Source organism: Phyllobates terribilis, unplaced genomic scaffold (assembly GCF_046119375.1).
Source record: "Phyllobates terribilis strain yellow unplaced genomic scaffold, ASM4611937v1 Scaffold_3__8_contigs__length_932513732, whole genome shotgun sequence".
Taxonomy (NCBI): domain Eukaryota; kingdom Metazoa; phylum Chordata; class Amphibia; order Anura; family Dendrobatidae; genus Phyllobates; species Phyllobates terribilis.
This window is the reverse complement of record NW_027362763.1, coordinates 521,015,354-521,039,946: the sequence shown is the minus strand read 5'-3', so window position 1 is coordinate 521,039,946 and position 24,593 is coordinate 521,015,354. Positions and strand designations below refer to the sequence as shown.

At 45.2% G+C, this 24,593-nt stretch overlaps 1 protein-coding gene across 2 annotated transcripts in view; it reads right to left on the bottom strand.

The window, feature by feature from the left end:
* The window catches only part of ENPP3 (ectonucleotide pyrophosphatase/phosphodiesterase 3), a 190,827-nt gene that overhangs the window by 77,561 nt on the left and 88,673 nt on the right, over window positions 1-24,593 (bottom strand). For both annotated transcript variants that reach the window (XM_073671257.1, XM_073671258.1), the window contains exons 8-13: window positions 17,483-17,602; window positions 16,294-16,403; window positions 14,495-14,560; window positions 14,343-14,415; window positions 775-883; window positions 169-300 (exon numbers count right to left, since the gene is read on the bottom strand). In XM_073671257.1, the coding sequence (XP_073527358.1) occupies window positions 169-300; window positions 775-883; window positions 14,343-14,415; window positions 14,495-14,560; window positions 16,294-16,403; window positions 17,483-17,602 (610 nt within the window). The remainder of the gene's footprint in view (window positions 1-168; window positions 301-774; window positions 884-14,342; window positions 14,416-14,494; window positions 14,561-16,293; window positions 16,404-17,482; window positions 17,603-24,593) is intronic.

Here is a 24,593-nt window from a genome sequence, read left to right as displayed (position 1 = left end):
AGAGTAAGTGTTGTTATTTTCTAAGGGCAAACATGTTGATTGAGACAAAGTTGTCCAAGTAGTGGACAGCCCCTTTAAGAGTAATGTTGACCATAATTGTAGTTCTTCAATATAATCACATCCATCACATTTATCATAAATACTTTCTAAACAATGCATTGATCTTACAGGTAAAGTAATCCTGAGGGATATTCCTGGCACGAATACGGGCGGCTGGTCCATCGTACAGGTAAAAAAAGTTAATAGATGGAAAGTAATCGGTCATCAACTCCAGCTGTTCACAAAAAGTTTTCTCCATTCCTTAAAGAGAATTAAGATTTTAAATATATAAATACATAAAGAAATAAATAATGTTGATTTACATACAGAAAACTGTATATTTACTAGCACACTATCAAAACTGGCAACTGACAGGACAGTATTACAGCTTGGCATAATACAAGGTTTCCATTATGTTCTGGCATTACATTCTACATAACTGTTAAAAACGGCCCACTGCATGTTGCCTACTTCACTCCCATGAAGAAAAGAATAACATTTGTTTGCATATTGATGTGTTTTGTATTTGAGACAAAGACTTAAAAATTATACCATGCAAGCATCTGCCTGAACATTCTTTTAGTATACACTTAACTAATAATGATTGTCAATGCTCATGTTGATCGCATATCTTGAACATTTTCCAGGATATGTGTCTGATGTTGATCCCAAATGTGGTATTAATCAAGCTCAAAATTGTAGGAATCATAATAATTTCAAAGAGAGAGTGCATACCATGGTCAGCGACCAATATCATGTTCACGCAGTTATGAAGTTTCCTTTGCTTCAGCCCATCCATTAGCATTTCCACAGTCTTGTCAGCACGTATCAAGGCTTTAATCACCTATAAAAATTAATATAATATTGGTACTAAAAAGTAAAACACTGTTACAGATTCCAACTGTATTGTATTTATCATCTTATGATATGTTAAAGGCAAAGAGACCAAGTTCAAATTTATGAAGGTGGAGTAATATCTATCACAATTCCTTCCTTCTTATGATCTAAGAAGACATACAGGAGATTGGATCCATAGAATGTGATACTTAGGTCTCATTTAGACGTCCGCTTTTCACTTATGTGTTCTATACATGTTTTTCGCAGATAGAATACATACCCTTTATAGTCTATGGGGCTGTTCTCATGTCTATGTTTTTTTGCGAACTGGGTGGTCACAAAAAATAAATCAGAAACATATAGGTTATTTTTTATCTATTTCAAAATCACTCACACAAGTCTATGGGTCCATAAAAATCAAGGACAGCACATACATTGCTATGTGTGTGCTGTCAATGTTAAACATTGAACTGAATAGGAGAAGTTTTGCAATTTTCTTTTTTAAGTATATTAGAAATTCACTGATGAAACACTGATGGTAAAACACATACACACTGATCAAACACTGATGAAAATCTTATGTGGCACATTAATGGAAATCAGATTTCTTAATGAGTTCTTTGACTAATCACAGTGTATTTTTATGCCATCCATTGTTCAGGAAAAGTGACCTAGTTAACTCCATTCTCCAGGGCAGTATGATTACGGTGATATCAAATGTATATTTTTTATTTATATTTTACTGTTATTAAAAAATTAAAACTATTTTTTTTTTCGCTACACAGTGCAGCTCTGTTTAATATGCAACAGACGCTGCTGGCCACAGATCAGCTATCATTCTCCTATTAAAAAAACAAATACTGTACAGTAATTAAAAATAATTATCTGGCCTCTGTGTCCTGCAACTCCTCCCAGCCTACCACGAACAGAGATGGTGAGCATAAGTAGGGATATGATGCTTTCCCCATCCACAACACTTAAAGGGGTTGTGCCACGGCACACACGTTGTTGTTAAAAGCTTCTAAACAAGTATAAATGTTCACAAAAAATGTTTAAAGTGAATAACTTGAATAATAAACACTTTTTCCTATGTTCTCTGATTCGTTTGTGGCCTTTTCATGTCATAGTAATTAGGAGAGATTGTAGGAGGGATTATAAGAAGACCCATGTGACAACAGATGCCTCCCCTTCATTGACTCATCTGCCACATCACTGCCCCACTGCAATGGTCAAGTAGCCCCCAACTACATTCCAGATTCACAGTAATCCACTTTTTTGTTTGTGCTCATTACTTCATCTCTGAAAAACACTCCCCTGTCTAACTCTTAGTCATCATATGCTTGAATATGATAAATATATATACAGTGGCGAAAAAAAGTATTTGATACACTGCCGATTTTGCAAGTTTTCCCACCTACAAAGAATGGAGAGGTCTGTAATTTTTATCATAGGTACACTTCAACTGTGAGAGACAATCTAAAAATAAAAAACAGAAAATCACATTGTATGATTTTTACATAAATAATTTGCATTTTATGCATGAAATAAATATTTGATACAATAGAAAAACAGAACTTCATATTTGGTACAGAAACCTTTGTTTGCAATTACAGAGGTCAGACGTTTCCTGTAGTTGTTGACCAAGTTTACACACGCTGCAGCAGGGACTTTGGCCCCCTCCTCCATACAGATCTTCTCCAGATCTTTCAGGTTTCAGGGCTGTCGCTGGGCTACATTGAGTTTCAGCTCCCTCCAGGACCTTGAAATTCTTCATACGGAGCCATTCCTTAGTTGCCCTGGCTGTGTTTTTAGGGACATTGGATTGCTCTCAGTGGGAAAAACAAGATAATCTTGTAGTTCTGATACCTTTTAATGGATAAAAAAAATAAGATAAATTATGTTACAAGTCAAGCTTTCGAGACAACTTATGTCTCTTCCTCAGGCCTGATAAAACAAAACTAGCTATTGAACCCGTTCTACTCCCAGGTGGCGAGCATGTTTATTGCTATATGGTCTCCCATGCTGGTATGTGCTGCCCCCCTCCTGGTATTTGTGCTGCCCCCATCCTGTCCCCACCATCCTATTATGGTATGCATGGCAGCACCCCCCATCCCTATCCTGGTATGCATGGCACCCCTCATTCCTATCTTGGTATGCATGGCACCCCTCATCCCCAATCCTGGAATGCATGGCACCCCTCACCCCCCAATCCTGGTATGCATGGCACCCCTCACCCCCAATCCTGGTATGCATGGCACCCCTCACTCCCAATCCTGGTATGCATGGCACCCCTCACCCCCAATCCTGGAATGCATGGCACCCCATCCCTCATCCCTATCCTGGTATGTATGGTACTCCTCATCCTGGCATGGATGGTACCCCTCATCCCTATCCTAGTATGCATGGCACCCCATCCCTCATCCTGGTATGCATGGTACCCCTCATCCCTATCCTGGTATACATGGTACCCCTCATCCCTATCCTGGTATGCATGGCCCCTCATCCGAATCATGGTATGCATGGCCCCCCCCACATCCCTATCCTGGTATGCATTGTACCCCTCATTCCTATCCTGGTATGCATGTTACCCCTCATCCCTATCTTGGTATGCATGGCACCCCTCATCCCCAATCCTGGAATGCATGGCACCCCTCACCCCTAAACCTGGTATGCATGGCACCCCTCACCCCAAATCCTGGTATGCATGGCACCCCATCCCTCATCCTGGTATGTATGATACCCCTCATCCCTATCCTGGTATGTATGGTACCCCTCATCCTGGTATGCATGGCACCCCATCCCTCATCCCTATTCTGGTATGTATGGCACCCCTCATCCCCCAATCCTGGTATGTATGGCCTCCTCATCCCCCAATCCTGGTATGCATGGCACCCCATCCCTCATCCTGGTATGCATGGTACCCCACATTCCTATCCTGGTATGCATGGTACCACTCATCCCTATTCTGGTATGTATGGTACCCCTCATCCTGGTATACATGGCACCCCTCATCCCAATTCTGGTATGTATGGCCTCCTCATCCCAGAAACCTGGTATGCATGGCACCTAATCCCTTATCTTGGTATGCATGGCACCTAATCCCTCATCTTGGTATGCATGACACCCCTCATCCCTATCCTGGTATGCATGGCACCCCATATCCCTATTCTGGAATGTATGGTACCCCTCATCCCTATTCTGGTATGCATGGCACCCCTCACCCCCCAATCCTGGTATGCATGGTCCCCTCACCCCCCAATTCTGGTATGCATGGTCCCCTCACCCCCCCAATCCTGTTATGTGTGGTACCCCTCATTCTGTTCTGCATGGCATCATTCCTCATCCTGATATGCATGGTCCCCTCACCCCACAATCCTGGTATGCATGGTACCCCTCATTCCCCCAATCCTGATATGCTTGGTACCCCTCATCCCCCAATCCTGGTATGTATGGCCCCCTTAACCCCCCAATCCTGGCTTGTATGGCACCCCTCATCCCTTTCACGCTGCACACATACAAAAAAATAAACACTTATACTCACCTTTCTTACCTGTGCTCCAGCGCTGCTGTGTCCTGTTCTGCCGGAGGTCGGGGAAGGAGTGCAGCGCCGGAGTACGCGTGTGCCCATACCACGCTGTCTGGCGCCATTTTGCTGAAGACACACTGCAAATGTGTCTTCCGTAAAATTGCTCTGGATAGCGCTATGCGCATGCACCGATTTCGATGCCTCATTCCTGCCCCGGTCTCCGGCGAAGAGAGGCCCAGCGGCAACACTCCTCCCGGTCAGGTAAGTATGTAAGTATGGCGCCGGAGATCGCGGTATGTGTTCAGTGTCTATGCATACCGTGATCTCCGGCACCATACACACTCCTCTTACCTGTAACGGTTCCATGCGTGCTTCTAGAGCCAGACTGCACAGGCGTGTCGCGCTTGCAGAAGTCTATAAAGGCTTCAAACAGATACACGCTTCTCCCATTATATTATAGATATGTGAAGAAACACAAATATATGCACAAAAAAAAGTAGAGGCATGGCATCTAATCTAATCCAATTAATCCACTAATCTAATCCAATTAAGGATTCACTCTCTAAACTCAGTTTGTTTGTTTATTTAAATGTCATTTTATTATGCCATGCCTCTACTTTTTTTTTGTGCATACATTTATGTTTCTTCACATATTTTGTTATAGCATGCCTGAGAAAGAGACCTAAGATGTCCCGAAAGCTGGCCTTGTAACATCATTTATCTTATTTTTGTTAGCCATTAAAAGGTATCATAACTACAAGATTATCGTATTTTTCCCACTGAGAGCAATCTTTTTCAAATGGCTAACACGGTACCAAACCCCTTTTTTTCTTTTAACTTTAGGGACATTGTCATGCTGGAAGACCCAGCCATGACCCATCTTCAATGCTCTTACTGAGGGAAGGAGTTTGTTGGCTAATATCTCACAAGACATGTCCCCATCCTTCCACCCCTCACTACGGTGCAGTCGTCCTGTCCCCTTTGCAGAAAAGCACCCTCAAAGTATGATGTTTCCCCCACCATGTGTAACGGACTGGATGGTGGAACCACTGTGCCAAGACCTGAGGAGTGCTTGGAGGGGCGTGACTAAGCGCCACACCAAGACTGACCCCAGATGCATGGCAACTGACGGTGCCGTTATTCGAGGAGAGCCCGGGAAAGCGGGGAAGTGAGTCGAGGTGCTACAACAAGACTGACCTCGGATGCACGGCAGCTGACCCCCAATGGACAGGTAGCTGGAACAGCCCGGTAGGAGAACACAGGAACTGCAGATGCAAATGGGTTCGAATGATAATACAGACTGGCAAGGCTGGTGCAGGCGGATCCGGCTGATGATACAGACTGGTGATGCAAGTGTCGACTGGTCCGGCTCATATGCAGATTGGCACGGCAGGTGCAGGCAGGTCCGGCAGATATACTGACTTGCACAGCAGGTGCAGACTGGTTCACTTTTAGACAACGCGTGTGTGGCCCTAAGCACAGTGCCCGATTCTCTGGTCATTGGTGAACTTCAAACGGGCCTGGATATGTGCTGGCATGAGCAAGGGGAGCTTGCGTGCCCTGCACGATTTTAATCCATTACGGCGTAGTGTCTTTCTAACGGTATTGTTTGAGACTATGGTCCCAGCTCTCTTCAGGTCATTCACAAAGTCCTCCCATGTAGTTCTGGGCTGATTCCTGAACTTTCTCAGAATCATCCTTACCCCACGAGGCGAGATTTCGCATGGAGCCCCAGACTGAGGAAGATTGACAGTTATCTTGCGTTTCTTCCATTTTTTAATAATTGAGCCAACAGGTCTGTGAGAGCCAGAATTCTTGCTGGTTGGTATGTGATCAAATACTTATTTCATGCAATAAAATGCAATGCAGTTTTCACACGCACTGGAGACACACACACACACACCCATTGTAATATATGGGTCTGCGCACATGTCCGTGTGTTCACACAGAACTGTGTGTCCATGTAACCCACACATAGACATGTCCGTTTTTTTCCGGCAGCACGGACGTCAATATTTCACACAAACATGCACAGGGATGACATAATGTGTGGCATCTGTGTGTCGTCCATGTGAAATGTACCGGAATAGAAAACAGAATAGAAATTACAGATATTTAGGTGTTAGATGTGGAAAGATATAGATAGATGACTAGATAGAGATATCTAAATAGTGTCTTATGTGTGTAGTTTACTGTACTCGTTAATGAATAAATATATAAATAAAAAGGAAAAAGACGTGGTGTCCCACCCCAATTTTTGATCAACAGTGTTACGCTCGCGCCCAGACTGACTGGCGTGAGCGTGATTAGTGATCCCACTGTACCATGAACCGAGGAGTGCCTGGAGGGGCGTAACTAAGTATCAACCCGATCCGACCAAGGTCGCACAGCGGCTCAGTCGACTCCGTGAACCAAGGAGGAACTGAGCAGAGGGACCAGGTGCTACTCCAGGTCAGACCCCGGTAACAGCTGTTGACCCACACCGGGGAATGCAGGAACAGGCAGGTTAGACTGGCATAAAGGCAGGTGGGTATTGGCAGGCACAGCTGGTATGCAGACAGGTGGGTACTGGCAAGCACGGCTGGTATGCAGACAGGTGGGCATGGCAAACACGGCTGGTATGCAGACAGGTGGGCACTGGCAAGCACGGCTTGTATGCAGACAGGTGGGTACTGGCAAGCACGGCTGGAGTGCAGACAGGGAGATACTAGCAAGCACGGCTGGAGTGCAGACAGGGAGATACTGGCAAGCATGGCTCGAGTGCAGACAGGGAGGTACTAGCAGGTTGGAGCGCAGGCTGGATAGGGTCCAGTACAGACTGGGAGACAGGAACAGAGTCGCAAATGTGGTAGACAAGCAGAGTAAAGCGAAACCGCCGGAGCGGAGGACAAGGCAGAACACAGAGGAACCGCCGGTGCAGTGGGCAAGGCAGGGCAGAGCGGAACCACAGGAGCGGTGGACAAGGCAGAGCAAAGAGGAACCGCCGGAGCGGTGGTCAAGGCAGAGCAGAGAGGAACCGCCAGAGCGGTGGTCAAGGCAGAGCAGAGCGGAACCGCCAGAGCGGTGGACAAGGCAGAGCAGAGCAAAACCGTCGGAGCGGTGGACAAGGCAGAGCAGAGCGAACCCGCAGGTGCGGTAGACAAGGCAGAGCAGAGCAAAACCGCAGGTGCGGTGGACAAGGCAGAGCAGAGCGAAACCGCAGGTGCGGTGGATAAGGCAGAGCAGAGTGAAACCGCAGGTGCGGTGGACAAGGCAGAGCAGAGAGAAACCACAGGTGCGGTGGACAAGGCAGAGCAGAGCGAAACCGCAGGTGCGGTGGACAAGGCAGAGCAGAGCGAAACCACAGGTACGGTGGACAAGGCAGAGCAGAGCGGAACCACCGGAGCGGTGGGCAAGGCAGAGCAGAGGGAAACCGATGGCGCGGTGAGCAAGCAGAGCCGAACAGGGCTGAAGGTGCAGGCAGAGAGGACAGGACTCTGTTCACATGGAACAGACTGGAAAATACAGGAAGATGGCTAGAACACAGGAGGTAGATACGGAGGAAGGGAAAAGGGACAAGCAGAACCAGATACACACAAGGTACTTACTATGAAGTATCGAGTGGACACAAAACTCACAAACAGAAGTACAGAGACGAGTTGGAGTTAGGTGCAGGTTCAGACACTGCAAGAAAAGGGAAGGTACGGACATAGAGACAAACAGGTAACAGGCTAGGAGACAGTTCAGACAGGAACTGATACTGCAACGAGATACAAGAACGAGCCTGGGTATACAGCCACCAGGGTGGTAGAAACAGACTAGAAGTCACAGGCAACAGGCCTGGGTATACAGCCCCCAGAGTGGCGGAAACAGACTAGAAGTCAGAGATAACAGGTCTGGGTATGCAGCCCCCAGAGTGACGGAAACAGACTAGAAGTCAGAGATAACAGGCCTGGGTATGCAGCCCCCAGGGTGGAAGAAACAGACTAGAAGTCACAGGTAACAGGTCTGGGCATGCAGCCCCCAGAGTGGCAGAAATAGACTAGAAGTCAGAGATAACAGGTCTGGGTATGCAGCCCCCAGAGTGGCGGAAACAGACAAGATACAGGACAGGACCTAGCAATTCAGTTGCAAAGACAAACTGAGGGAAGTTGTTGCTCAGGCACCTCCTTCTGGGTGGCGGGGGTTTAAATATCCAGTGACTCACAGCAATAGGCTGGGTACGCATTAGGAGCGCGCCCACAGCAGCTATAAGAATCAGGAAGTAACCGGGCTGCCACCCTAAGCAATCAGACAAGAGACATGCACACAGCATGAACTGGAGCAAGGTTTGTAGGCTGGACTGATGGGTAAGATTGCGGTCTTGCATAGTGGGAGGTGGTGCACTATGCAAGCACACCACCAGGGATGTTACAGTACCTCCCCCTTTACGCCCCCTCTTCTTAAAGCCTGCAAGGGTCTTCTGCAGAGAATTTGGAGCCCAATCCTTCTCTTCAAGAGGATTACCTCTTCTGTCCACTAGAGGAAACGAAACTGGTCTCATCATCTTGGTGACTAGGATGCTTCCTCCTATCAAGCCATCCTCAGCAACAGATGAAGTGGGTGAAGTACCAGGAACAGCACACAGGAAAGTCTCTCTCCATTTGTTATCAGGTAGCACCCTGGTGGATTCAGTAGACAATTTGAGGTCCTCCGCTTGGTTGGAGGGGTGCAGAGATTCGGGGGTAACCACCACCTTGACGTACACTTTGCCAAGCTTACTGGATGAAGTGGGCAGCGTACCAGGTACCGGGTGTAGGGAAAGTCTCTCTCTATTTATCAGGTAGCACCCCGGGGAATTTAGGAGACAACTGGAGGTTCTCCGCCTGGTTGGAGGGGTGCAGAGACTCGAGGGTAACCACCACCTTGACATACATTTTGCCAAGCTTACTGGATGAAGTGGGCGGCATACCAGGTACAGGGTGTAGAAAAGTCTCTCTCCATTTCTTATCAAGTAGCACCCCGGAGGATTCAGGAGACAACTGGAGGTCCTCCGCCTGGTTGGAGGGGTGCAGAGACTCGGGGGTAATCACTGCTTTGAAGTACACTTTGCCAAGCTTACTGGATGAAGTGGGCGAAGTACCAGGTACAGGGTGTAGGAAAGTCTCTCTCCATTTGTTATTAGGTAGCACCCCGGAGGATTCAGGAAAACACTGGAGGTCCTCCGCCTGGTTGGAGGGGTGCAGAGACTCGGGGGTAAACACCGCCTTGATGGACATAAGACCAGATTTATTAGAGACGGAGGGTCCTTGCTTTAGGACCATCTTCAGTCTGGTTTCATAGATGACATGTCTGTAAGGCGGGACGGTACCTGAAGCCAGATCATTGGTACAATCGTCGAGACTGTGTGGGGAGATCGCCTCCGCTTCTCTTCCTTCGGAGACTTCAGCGCACAGCGAATCAATGACTAGCAGTTCTGGTGAAGAAGAAGAAACTGCTGACTGTCCTGAAGATATGGGGACTGGACACCCCTTGTACCTTAGCAGTCCCCCAGGATACACCATGCAGGATCTCCAGACCTGAGCGGGCACTAGATCTCTCGGCTCTGGATGACCTGTGGGTAAGCCAGTCAGCACCTGGAATGTGAACTTCTTCATGTGTAATGCTCCAATCTGGAGCTTAATTTGTACAGACATATTTTGACTGTTTCTGAGTAAGGCTCGTCCTTCTGCTGACAATGCCCAAATAGGCTTCTGGAGTTGTCGGACGGGAATCAGACACCGACTCTTCAAGGCTTTAAGCCCAAAACTTCCGGTTAATCAGAGGCCTTCACTTGCCACGGAGACAGTCATGGTCATCTGTGGAGAGGAAACACTAATGCCAAGGGCAGCCTCTCCTACAGGCCTAATGTCTTGGGATTCTTCAACCTTTGCTGGACAAAGACCGTCAGGGGGTCCCAAACCACCGCAGCGGGACCGCAATCCGATTTTGTGACTGAGTTCTGGCCTCTGCTTTGCCTGACGAACATAGTCATCCTTCATGGATTCTGTGCGGAAAGCGGCCTCTACAGGCTGGGGAACAGGAGGTCTTTGGGAGGACAGAACCTGGCATGACGGTTTACCTCTACGCCTAGCACGTCTGGGCTGCCTCTTGAGGTTGGGAAGAGAAGTATTCTGTGGAGCATAGTCATCCTGTGTGGATTCTGGGTGGGCAGCAGTCTCTTCGGGCTGGAGAACTGGTAGGCTACCTACACACATTACCCATCGGGGCTGCTCTGGGATATTGGGAAGGGAAGCTTTAGCAGAGGCTTCAGGATTAGGGTCGTCGAAGACCATTAGAAAGGCCACCAGGAAGGCCTGCAGGTCAACGATGATAGAATCCCATGCTTCCCATAGGGGGGTGATCCATTTCAAGGCATCACCCGCTAGGTAGGACATCATGAATGCTACTTTAACCCGATCAGTAGGAAAATAGTGAGCATAGAACTTGAAATGCAGCATGCATTGCTCCACAAATACACGGCTTCATTTTGGATCCCCATAGTACCGTGGTGGATCCGCAGGAACCAGTGCTAATTGATCCATTTGGGCTGGTGCGTAAATCGCCTGGGCCATAGCTTGAGAAAAAAATTTTTCTTGATGCACGTATTCGCCAGACAAGGATTCAAAATGTCTCTGACAGCAAAAGGCCGTGGGGCTCAACGGGAACCATGGCCTGAGCAAACTGTTACGCTCGCGCCCGGACTGACTGGCGTGAGCGTGATTAGTGATCCCACTGTACCATGAACCGAGGAGTGCTTGGAGGGGCGTAACTAAGTATCAACCCTATCTGACCATGGTCGCACGGCGGCTCAGTCGACTCCGTGAACCAAGGAGGAACCGAGCAGAGGGACCAGGTGCTACTCCAGGTCACACCCCGGTAACAGCTGTTGACCCACACCGAGGAATGCAGGAACAGGCAGGTTAGACTGGCATACAGGCAGGTGGGTATTGGCAGGCATGGCTGGTATGCAGACAGGTGGGTACTGGCAAGCACGGCTGGTATGCAGACAGGTGGGCACTGGCAAACACGGCTGGTATGCAGACAGGTGGGCACTGGCAAGCACGGCTGGTATGCAGACAGGTGGGTACTGGCAAGCACGGCTGGAGTGCAGACAGGGAGATACTGGCAAGCATGGCTGGAGTGCAGACAGGGAGATACTGGCAAGCACGGCTGGAGTGCAGACAGGGAGGTACTAGCAGGTTGGAGCGCAGGCTAGATAGGGTCCAGTACAGACTGGGAGAGAGAAACAGAGCCGCAGATGCGGTAGACAAGCAGAGTAAAGCGAAACCGCCGGAGCGGAGGACAAGGCAGAGCAGAGAGGAACCGCCGGTGCGGTGGGCAAGGCAGAGCAGAGCGGAACCGCCGGAGCGGTGGACAAGGCAGAGCAGAGAGGAACCGCCGGAGCGGTGGACAAGGCAGAGCAGAGAGGAACCGCCGGAGCGGTGGTCAAGGCAGAGCAGAGCGGAACAGTCAGAGCGGTGGACAAGGCAGAGCAGAGCGAAACCATCGGAGCGGTGGACAAGGCAGAGCTGAGCGAAACCGCAGGTGCGGTGGACAAGGCAGAGCAGAGCGGAACTGCAGGTGCGGTGGACAAGGCAGAGCAGAGCGATACCGCAGGTGCGGTGGATAAGGCAGAGCAGAGCAAAACCGCAGGTGCGGTGGACAAGGCAGAGCAGAGCGAAACCACAGGTGCGGTGAACAAGGCAGAGCAGAGTGAAACCACAGGTGCGGTGGACAAGGCAGAGCAGAGCGAAACCGCAGGTGCGGTGGACAAGACAGAGCAGAGCGGAACCTCCAGAGCGGTGGGCAAGGCAGAGCAGAGGGAAACCGCTGGCGCAGTGAGCAAGCAGAGCCGAACAGGGCTGAAGGTGCAGGCAGAGAGGACAGGACGCTGTTCACATGGAACAGACTGGAAAATACAGGAAGATGGCTAGAACACAGGAGGTAGATATGGAGGAAGGGAAAAGGGACAAGCAGAACCAGATACACACAAGGTACTTACTATGAAGTAGCGAGTGGACACAAAACTCACAAACAGAATTACAGAGACAACGAGTTGGAGTTAGGTGCAGGTTCAGACACTGCAAGAAAAGGGAAGGTACGGACATAGAGACAAACAGGTAACAGGCTAGGAGACAGTTCAGACAGGAACTGATACTGCAACGAGATACAAGAACGAGCCTGGGTATACAGCCCCCAGGGTGGCAGAAACAGACTAGAAGTCACAGGCAACAGGCCTGGGTATACAGCCCCCAGAGTGGCGGAAACAGACTAGAAGTCAGAGATAACAGGTCTGGGTATGATATGGGCGGGTATGATCATTTATATACGCATTAGTACTATCCTACAAGGTTGTTTTCACTAATGCGGTCTATGTTTAAGATTGGAGCTGTTTCCATGGCGAATTGCTTGGAGTTATTGCCGCCTCTGACCTGAGCGGGTGCGCGTGCGCACGAGATGACTGCGGGATCCGTGCTCGCGCATGCACAGAACCATGCGTTTCACGGTGTGGTGCAAGGGCCGGATGTGATTATACATCCTGCAGGATGTGCATCACCCAGCTGACACATGACAACCCGGAAGCATGCCGCATGCCGGCGGTCAGTGCTTGACAAAAACAGTGTTGTGAGGTCGAAACGTTGCACCACTTGGTGCTGGATTAAAGTCCACAATTTTTCCTTGAACTGGAGTGCTGACTGATTTTTTTCCATTTATCTATCTATCTTTATCTTTGCACATATATTCTAACATACCAAAGAGAGACAAAAACACATGCCTCAAAAACCCGGCAAAAAAGCATACAAAAACACAAGGAAAAACGCAAGTGAGCTGAGTTGCAGCATTCATGCGGAAATTCAGCTGCGTAAAAGCCTGAACAAACACTGATCATGGGAACGTACCCTAACAGCTGTGAAACATGTGGGGCGGGGACTCGACCATAGCGCCCGCCCGAGCAGATCGAGTAATATGCATGCCCGACACCCGATGCTTGGTCGAATATCGAGCATCATATAAACTCCTGGGAGTCAGTTCCCACTACCAGTCCTTGTTTGACTTCCTGGCTTTACCTGTGTTCTGTGCATCTGTTGTTTTATACTGATTTAACCTGTTCCCTGACCTCTGCTAGTTTATTGACATTTCTCCTGACTGATTTTGTACCTCCCGCACCTCCTGACCTACTTGACTATCCTTCTTGCCAGCTTGCGCTACCGAACAGCAGCTGACTCCATGGCCCTACCCCAGGGACCCCTGTGTAAGTCCAGATTGTTTTGGAAACAGAGTGTCTCGAGCCAGGCGTGTTTGTGGTAGCCATTTTTCAGCTGCCATGTTACCACGGAGAATGTCCTCGTAACATTCTGTATGTGTTTGCATAGATTTCTTCTAAATACTTTGTATTCCTCCTACACTTCAAAAACACTGATAGGTTAAAGGTGTTGTCCACCTTTGGTGAAATCTTCAGGAAATAATGCAGCTTGACAAATCCTAATGAAGTATAATAGACACACCTGTAAGATTCAGCTCCGCTTGTCAGTTCCAATGGTTACATGTCTTGGGTCATGTGCCGACTAGAGTCTCCACCACTTCTCTCAATAGAACATTGTGAGACTCAGCTTAGACTCTAGTTGGCACCTGACCACAAGTATGTGAATCACATTCTTGTGGTCACAAGAAAACCACTGGAACCGACAAGCAGAGCCAAATTCTAATGGTGTGTATATATTTCTCACCATTAGGATTTAGCAACCTGCTGTGCTTGCTAAAAATTTCACCAAAGGTAGACAACTCTTAATTTGCTTCATGTAAAATGATTTCTAACATGTTTTTAATAGACAACTTAGATAACAATCAGAATTTATGTCCAATGACATATGCCACTATATAATTAACGGGACCTTCATCTTCTATACATTTATGTTTTGGTAACTGGACATTGACTTACCCCACCACTTACTGGACCAAACGAATGTCCTGAAGAATCTGGTTCCTCAATGTACAATGTATAAAAATCTGGCCTGTAATACATATATAAGTTGTGTTACATAGTTGAAAATATAGTATGCGCTATTACTACCAGAGCAGAAACAGAGATACCTTTTATCTTTTGGAAGGTCGAGCCACTGCAGAATGGTTTGTATTCTTTTTTCATATACAACAGACCTTACAGAAAAAATGGAAACATTATTCGCTGAAACATTTTGTTTTCTGGGTGCTTTATGTTAGTTGTATGTTGTTTTTTTGTTTAGAATTGTCATTATAATTTGTGACATTCTTACACAAGGAATATTTAGAGATGCTGTCCGCTTCTCTAAAGAATTTGTCCCAAAACGTTGTTTAATAGCAGCACAGAGATAGTTTACACTTCACATTTCCATGCCAGCTACGAGGATCATCCAGCACTTCTCTTGGAAATAGATTACTGAAGTAATGCCATGTCAGTTATTGCATAACAAAGTTGCAGACACGACAGAAGGTTCTAGGTGTGTGGGTGTTTGTTAAGGATACTTGCATTTGATAAATACTCTTTGTGTTTGGCTCAAACATCAAGCGAGGGCAAAGTTCTCATCAAGTCTGAAAATCTCCTGATGTATATAATTATGAGCCCATAAACTTTACTGGGGAATTCTCATGAAGCCAACCCCTGTCCATTTAACTTATTAAGAAATATGGACTTTAGAGAAGGGTGTCCTGCAATCAAAACAAAGCTGTTTGAACCAGAAAGCCTACCATGCTGTGAAACTTCGGCTGCAAGAATAGTGCCTGGCCATCTGCGGCTTTCCTTAGTAAATTCTCTTGTTTGGGATACTGGGATGGGAACCTGAAGCAATTACCAGTCTGTTGCTGTGTCTGCATTTTAAAGGGGGTTTGCCTGATGAAAATTTTTTTACCAAATTTATGCCAAAAAAAGTTATTTTGACATGTATTTGGTCAGTATATTGCACTGATAAACACAGATGACTATAAAGAAATGTATACACTATGCAATGTACTTTTTATGGACATCAATAAGGCATACGGCTGCATAAGTGTGGTCTAATGAAAACATTATATGTAGTGTGAATCTGGCCTAACTCCAATCAATAACAAGCTTCCATGTGCTGTAATTACAGGTTATGGAAGCTAAGATTTAGAATAGAAAACTGTCTAAGAGATTACCCCTCTTACATGACAATGATGGGCATCTGTCACGCAATGTGAGGGAAGGAACAAGTTTACAACGACGGGAAGAGGGGGAAGGGAGCCCAACAACTAGGGAAAGGGGTAATGGAGACCCCATGGCATATCTAATATCACCCTGACTACCCTATCGTTCCTAAATAGGTTCTGTACCTATAGTCGAGCAGGAACCTAATCCCTGAATGTCCCTAGAGCTAGGTCCTAGGTAGGAAGGGGACGGGGTGAGCAATAATCAGGCCCCACAATAACTAAAGACAACAAGGTAAACACCTGATAATTCCAACTGTCCTCCAAGGGAACCAAAGAAGAAACTAGCTGACTGCTAGTACTCCAAGCCTGGACAGAAGAACATAGAACTATCAATGGAGAAACTGAGAGTTTTTAACTACCAAGCAAAGGTGTGTCAAAGTAGCAGCAGAAGGTGGAGGTCTGCTGTCGCTGCTGGGTCCTAAAGGGAGAAGGATATCACTACACTACAGAGATGAGAGGATCAAGAAGGCGTCTGCAATGCCAAGAGCAGTGACCTTCTACAGCTGGATGCAGAGCGACTGTCTGTCACACTTGATACACCCGTGACAGCATCCTAGCATTCAGACATCCAATGATGTAACCTTTTGTCTAAATAACTTTCCAAAACAACCTAAAATTGGATGCCCCTCTAGAAATAATTATATACAATATTGGTGTTCCCCAAAATCTATGTGTAGCATACTCACCCATCATACAGTTTATAGAGGTTAGGGTAACTGCCATTAATTGTAACATCTGATCCAGGCCAAAAAAATGTGCCAGCCTTTAACCCTTGGTACATGGCTGTTAACCATACCTATATAATAAATAACAAATTGAAAAACTAGTTCTCTCATGTCACAGAAAAAAAACTTCTCTTTATTTTTATAACATATATATTTAATAAATATATATCCATATATGTGGGTGTACTTTCCAGTTATTATTCCTTTTACACCACTATTTTTAGAGTCATTTGCACCATTTTATTTGATGGGTGGGTTTTTTTGCAGGTGGAAAATGTAAAACTCTTTTACGGCATTTTTCTTTTAATTTGCACCTAGAATACCAGTTTGGCATAGGTGACAAAATTATTCGCTAAAAATTATTCGTAAACTAATATTAGCCTCATTTCTCGTTCTTTCATATTACTGTGAACTTTTATATTGAAATGATCTCAGAGTTTTTAAAGCCAGACGTTTTCTTAATTTCACTTTTCTCCATATTGTGAATGGAATTGTTTTTGTATATATGTGCAATTGATGCAAGAAAGCTTTATTATTGCTGTGATTCGTTTTCTATGGATATTTTTGGTATATACATTATATATATATTCTGGTTTTCATTGATATATTTTTTCCATCATGGCATGTACCATTTGCGTACAATAATGAGATGTTTTACGTATGCTGAAATTAAAATATATAGTTTTTCTTACATCTTTTGATACTGGCAATCTTTCTCTTTGGACATAATAAATATATTTTCTCTTTTTTTATGAAGGCCTGCTATTTTTCACTCTACTAACAAGTTCTAGTATTGCTTTAATTTGGAGCCAAATTCAGCATACAACGTGTGACATTTTTGATAAATTTGACACAAAATCTGTTGACATGGAAAACAAGCAGACTCCAAGAATGTGACTTTAAAAATTCTTGAAAACTTTCTGAAATTTCAGGAAGAATGGCAGGAGATCACTGTACTTACAAATTAGCAATTTTAACCTACTCCAGATTCATGAACAGGAACTGTGTCCTCCTAATAAATATGGTGCACGCTGCATGAGGGAGATGATATTGTTATTATTTATATTAATAAGTTAGAAAGATGGCTTTACTACAATGATAGTTGCTGTGATTTCATCACAATGGTGATTATGACCTTATATATACTTACCGGCTGACCTTGCCACCAGGTTTCATTAAACTTTTCATTTCCAGAAAGAGAAAAATTCTTGTTCATTTCGACATCATACATGTTATTGTCAATAATGCCATTTGATTCTGGATACAGCCCCTAGGCAGAAATAAATTGATAAACATGAATAAATTACATGGCCTATAAATCTCCTGACTTGGCTCTCTCCAAAAGGAGAAATGTTCCCCCTTAGACCTCCTGTCAGAGTCCTCTCCCCCAGCCAAATCAGATCTCCTGTTTTGCACCTGTGAGGGGCAAATACACTGAAACAGATGTCTGCAAATGGAGTGTCTGGTCTGGCTTTTTATCCTAAGTCATGTGACAAGGCTCGTTAAAGGGTCGATATTAACTTTTATGATTGCTACATCCAATAGGCAGGGCCGTCTTAACAGCATTATGGGCACCTGCGCAAACAAGTGTATTGTGGCTCCTACGACAACCACTCACAGGAATAAAAAGTAAATAGTCTATAATATTAAACATATTTTCATTTTATTGCCAATTCAACAAAAGTGGTGTTAAAACATTAAAAACATGCTGTACAGCAGCAAGTAATCAACATGATAAACATTTGAACAATACACAAGGCTTGAAAAACACAATGATGCTCAGTAATCCACATAGATTAGATGGCACAGTATGAAAGTATGAACTTCTTATTGTAACGAACATTTGCAGCATTTCTTTTCAGAGAATTTCCTTAATACTAGCTTGAAGTCAATGGTCTTCAGCATGTTATTTTCCATGCACATAAGTGAAAGCCCGTTCAAACGATGCTGCCCCATTGTGCTACAAAGCAGATTCTTCATATGTTTCAGTTTTGAAAAAGAACGTTCTCCAGTACAGTTGGTCACCATCATGCACATGAACAATCTGAGTGCAATTTCAACATTCGGGAATACAGAGATTTTCAAATTGTCCGAAATTATTTTTCTGCAATTTTCAGTTAGTGCCATGAAGTGCTTGAGATGCTCACATTCATTTAAAAGGTCATCATAATTCATATCTTTGTGATACATATTAGACAGATGTCCACACTTTTTCTTTAGTGCAACAGAAGCAATGGTTTTCAATTTACTGAAGAAAGAAAACAGATTTCTAAGCTGTGAATAAGCCTCTGCACATTCTGTCAGTTCAAAGATTAGAGTGTCCAGAATGGGGAGGAAAGTTTCCACCTTGAACTTTTCAGTTTTACTGAGAGGTACCTCTTCTTCTGCTGATCCATCATTATCATATCTACTAAGATGCACACTTAGTTTTCACTCCAGTTTTTTCCCCATCACTGTAATTTGTATCTGGACACATACTCCTGTCTTTGAATTCATATTTACTAAATTTGTCTCTAGTTTCATGATAATAGGTTTTCATAGACTCAAGGAGATTCGTGACAATAAAGATGTTCACATTCTTTGATTGCAGGGCCTTGCTTGTTTTGTTCATTCTTTCTAGGATGTCATTTCAAAAAATTGTGAGAAAAATAGTTTCCAGGTTTTCCATTTCTTTTGCTCAATCCTTCCTCCTCTCACCTTTGCTGTTCATTGTTAAGTGCTAGAGAATCCAGTGCATGATTTATTTTTTCTAAACCCCCATGCAGAGTATGAACAGCATCAAAAAGTGTTGACCATCGTGTGTCAGACAGAATATTGACCACAAATCTTTTCCTAAAGAAGATTTCAATACATTCCAGCAATGAGTAGAACCAGTAAAAAATGAATACAGATGCTGAACAAAGTCAAAGAATTTTCCAGTCTGTAGACAACACTATGTTGTTTTCACTCCCACCAACTTCAGACTGTGTTAAGCACAGGGGACATAGATGGAAACTCATTAAGTTGATGAATCCATGCTTGCAATTAAGTATACTGTCCTGACATATTTGAGGCATTATCGAATGACTGACCACAGCAGTTTGATAGTGTAATTTTGTTCTCATTAAATCGCACCTGTCAGCAGCATTGTTCTCAGTAAACTACATACACTGTCAGGTGAGCGACATTACACTGATTAATATGATACCTTGGTTGACTAAATCCATCCTGTGGTTCTTATGTAATCTTTACTTTCAGTTTGGAGATAATGATATGCTCGTGCTCTGAGATGGCCTGTAAGGGGCGCTCTATCTGGTGCTCTGCTTACATATTCATCTGTATGCTCTTATGACAGCTCACTGATCGTTCACTGACCTACCTCCTATTTTACCTAGCCCCACACTACTAGATGCATTATTTAAAATAGGAGGTTGGTCAGTGAAGGCACAATGAGCTGTCATAAGAGCATACAGATGGATATGCAAGTAGAGCACCAGATAGAGCGCCCTCCACAGGCCGCCCCGAAGCACGAGCATATCATTATCTCCAAACTGAAAGTAAAGATTACATAAGAACCACAGGACGGATTGCATCAACCAAGGTATCATATGAATCAGTGTAATGTTGCCCACCTGATAGTGTATGTAGTTTACTGAGCACAATCCTGCTGACAGGTGCGCTTTAAGAAAATCAACAACAGTGTCTGTCAGATCCTTTGCTCCGTGAGAAAAGCTGGTGATGAACATCAAGAAAAGTTCCACAGGCTCACAGATTTTAATGTAGTAGACAGTAAATGTCAGTTGATCTGTGTGTGAGATGTCAGGAGTAGAATCTACACTTATTGAATAGCATTTTGACTCTTTTACTTCCTTAAGAATAGTACAAAGAGCCTGTTGTCCCATTAAATCAATAAATTCCCTCCCAAATATTTGCAGGTAAATATGACTAATTCTTTTTTCCAGGATTTCCATACTTTTTGAGCTGTTCTTCCAAGAAAGGATCAAATTTACTCTGCAGCTCTAGTATACCTAAATGGTTGCCATTTTTTGCTGATCCAATAATCTGATTGTCTCCACAAAATGGCGAACCTCTGGACGCAAGACAGCGAATTACAGAAACCACACATGTCAAATATTCCTGTTCTGAGCGATGTCGCTCAAATAATAAAGACTATACACTTCCAGTTTCTTTATGCCTTATCAAATATGCTGTCATGCATTTTCGATGTTCGTGTCCATTTTCATGTTCTACAATAACATTGCTGTGATTCCAGTCATTGAACCCTGATGTAGCAAAGGGAGATTCTTTCTTGGACAATAGACGACATACCAAGCAGTATAAACTACCTTGGTATGGTTAACAGAGCAGCCATTCATGTTTTAAACACTCGCTATTCCACAGTTCACGCATGAACACATTGTTAAATACCTTGCCTTCATAGTCTACTCTAGCTGTTTTATATACCCTGCGCGAGATTGAATGGTTGCTATCATGATTCTTCCATGATGAGAGCCCACTAGGAATCCACTAATCTAAGTTTCTGCTGCAACTGGATGATTGGTAGTAGAATTGGATGCCGATATTGATGCTGTACGTGAAGGAGCAGCATTAATGACTGACATTGCAGGAGTGGATGCCGATGTGGATGCTATATCTGAAGGAATAGTATGAGTGGCTGACAATGCAGGAGTGGATGCCGATGTGGATGCTATATCTGAAGGAATAGTATGAGTGGCTGACATTGCAGGAGTGGATGCCGATGTGGATGCTACATCTGAAGGAATAGTATGAGTGGCTGACATTGCAGGAGTGGATGCCGATGTGGATGCTATATCTGAAGTAATAGTATGAGTGGCTGACATTGCAGGAGTGGATGCCGATGTGGATGCTATATCTGAAGGAATAGTATGAGTGGATGACATTGCAGGAGTGGATGCCGATGTGGATGCTACATCTGAAGTAATAGTATGAGTGGCTGACATTGCAGGAGTGGATGCCGATGTGGATGCTATATCTGAAGGAATAGTATGAGTGGCTGACATTGCAGGAGTGGATGCCAATGCGGATACTATATCTGAAGGAATAGTATGAGTGGCTGACATTGCAGGAGTGGATGCCAATGCGGATACTATATCTGAAGGAATAGTATGAGTGGCTGACAATGCAGGAGTGGATGCCGATGTGGATGCTATATCTGAAGGAATAGTATGAGTGGCTGACATTGCAGGAGTGGATGCCGATGCGGATGCTATATCTGAAGGAATAGTATGAGTGGCTGACAATGCAGGAGTGGATGCCGATGCGGATGCTATATCTGAAGGAATAGTATGAGTGGCTGACACTGCAGGAGTGGATGCCGATGTGGATGCTATATCTGAAGGAATAGTATGAGTGGCTGACATTGCAGGAGTGGATGCCGATGTGGATGCTATATCTGAAGGAATAGTATGAGTGGATGACATTGCAGGAGTGGATGCCGATGTGGATGCTACATCTGAAGGAATAGTATGAGTGGCTGACATTGCAGGAGTGGATGCCGATGTGGATGCTATATCTGAAGTAATAGTATGAGTGGCTGACATTGCAGGAGTGGATGCCGATGTGGATGCTATATCTGAAGGAATAGTATGAGTGGCTGACATTGCAGGAGTGGATGCCAATGCGGATACTATATCTGAAGGAATAGTATGAGTGGCTGACACTGCAGGAGTGGATGCCGATGCGGATGCTATATCTGAAGGAATAGTATGAGTGGCTGACATTGCAGGAGTGGATGCCAATGCGGATGCTATATCTGAAGGAATAGTATGAGTGGCTGACATTGCAGGAGTGGATGCCGATGCGGATGCTATATCTGAAGGAATAGTATGAGTGGCTGACAATGCAGGAGTGGATGCCGATGCGGATGCTATATCTGAAGGAATAGTATGAGTGGCTGACACTGCAGGAGTGGATGCCGATGCGGATGCTATATCTGAAGGAATAGTATGAGTGGCTGACATTGCAGGAGTGGATGCCGATGTGGATGCTATATCTGAAGGAATAGTATGAGTGGATGACATTGCAGGAGTGGATGCCGATGCGGATGCTATATCTGAAGGAATAGTATGAGTGGCTGACACTGCAGGAGTGGATGCCGATGTGGATGCTATATCTGAAGGAATAGTATGAGTGGCTGACATTGCAGGAGTGGATGCCGATGTGGATGCTATATCTGAAGGAATAGTATGAGTGGCTGACATTGCAGGAGTGGATGCCGATGTGGATGCTACATCTGAAGGAATAGTATGAGTGGCTGACAATGCAGGAGTGGATGCCGATGCAGGAGTGGATGCCGATGTGGATGCTATATCTGAAGGAATAGTATGAGTGGATGACATTGCAGGAGTGGATGCCGATGTGGATGCTACATCTGAAGGAATAGTATGAGTGGCTGACATTGCAGGAGTGGATGCCGATGTGGATGCTATATCTGAAGTAATAGTATGAGTGGCTGACATTGCAGGAGTGGATGCCGATGTGGATGCTATATCTGAAGGAATAGTATGAGTGGCTGACATTGCAGGAGTGGATGCCAATGCGGATACTATATCTGAAGGAATAGTATGAGTGGCTGACACTGCAGGAGTGGATGCCGATGCGGATGCTATATCTGAAGGAATAGTATGAGTGGCTGACATTGCAGGAGTGGATGCCAATGCGGATGCTATATCTGAAGGAATAGTATGAGTGGCTGACATTGCAGGAGTGGATGCCGATGCGGATGCTATATCTGAAGGAATAGTATGAGTGGCTGACAATGCAGGAGTGGATGCCGATGCGGATGCTATATCTGAAGGAATAGTATGAGTGGCTGACATTGCAGGAGTGGATGCCGATGTGGATGCTATATCTGAAGGAATAGTATGAGTGGATGACATTGCAGGAGTGGATGCCGATGCGGATGCTATATCTGAAGGAATAGTATGAGTGGCTGACACTGCAGGAGTGGATGCCGATGTGGATGCTATATCTGAAGGAATAGTATGAGTGGCTGACATTGCAGGAGTGGATGCCGATGTGGATGCTATATCTGAAGGAATAGTATGAGTGGCTGACATTGCAGGAGTGGATGCCGATGCGGATGCTATATCTGAAGGAATAGTATGAGTGGCTGACACTGCAGGAGTGGATGCCGATGTGGATGCTATATCTGAAGGAATAGTATGAGTGGCTGACATTGCAGGAGTGGATGCCGATGTGGATGCTATATCTGAAGGAATAGTATGAGTGGATGACATTGCAGGAGTGGATGCCGATGCGGATGCTATATCTGAAGGAATAGAATGAGTGGCTGACATTGCAGGAGTGGATGCTGATGCGGATGCTATATCTGAAGGAATAGTATGAGTGGCTGACATTGCAGGAGTGGATGCCAATGCGGATGCTATATCTGAAGGAATAGTATGAGTGGCAGACATTGCAGGAGTGGATGCCGATGCGGATGCTATATCTGAAGGAATAGTATGAGTGGCTGACATTGCAGGAGTGGATGCCGATGCAGATGCTATATCTGAAGGAATAGTATGAGTGGCTGACATTGCAGGAGTGGATGCCGATGTGGATGCTATATCTGAAGGAATAGTATGAGTGGCTGACATTGCAGGAGTGGATGCCGATGTGGATGCTATATCTGAAGGAATAGTATTAGTGGCTGACAATGCAGGAGTGGATGCCGATGTGGATGCTATATCTGAAGGAATAGTATGAGTGGCTGACATTGCAGGAGTGGATGCCGATGTGGATGCTATATCTGAAGGAATAGTATGAGTGGCTGACATTGCAGGAGTGGATGCCGATGCGGATGCTATATCTGAAGGAATAGTATGAGTGGCTGACATTGCAGGAGTGGATGCCGATGTGGATGCTATATCTGAAGGAATAGTATTAGTGGCTGACAATGCAGGAGTGGATGCCGAGGTGGATGCTATATCTGAAGGAATAGTATGAGTGGCTGACATTGCAGGAGTGGATGCCGATGTGGATGCTATATCTGAAGGAATAGTATGAGTGGCTGACATTGCAGGAGTGGATGCCGATGTGGATGCTATATCTGAAGGAATAGTATGAGTGGCTGACAATGCAGGAGTGGATGCCGATGTAGATGCTATATCTGAAGGAATAGTGTGAGTGGCTGACATTGCAGGAGTGGATGCCGATGTGGATGCTATATCTGAAGGAATAGTATGAGTGGCTGACAATGCAGGAGTGGATGCCGATGCGGATGCTATATCTGAAGGAAT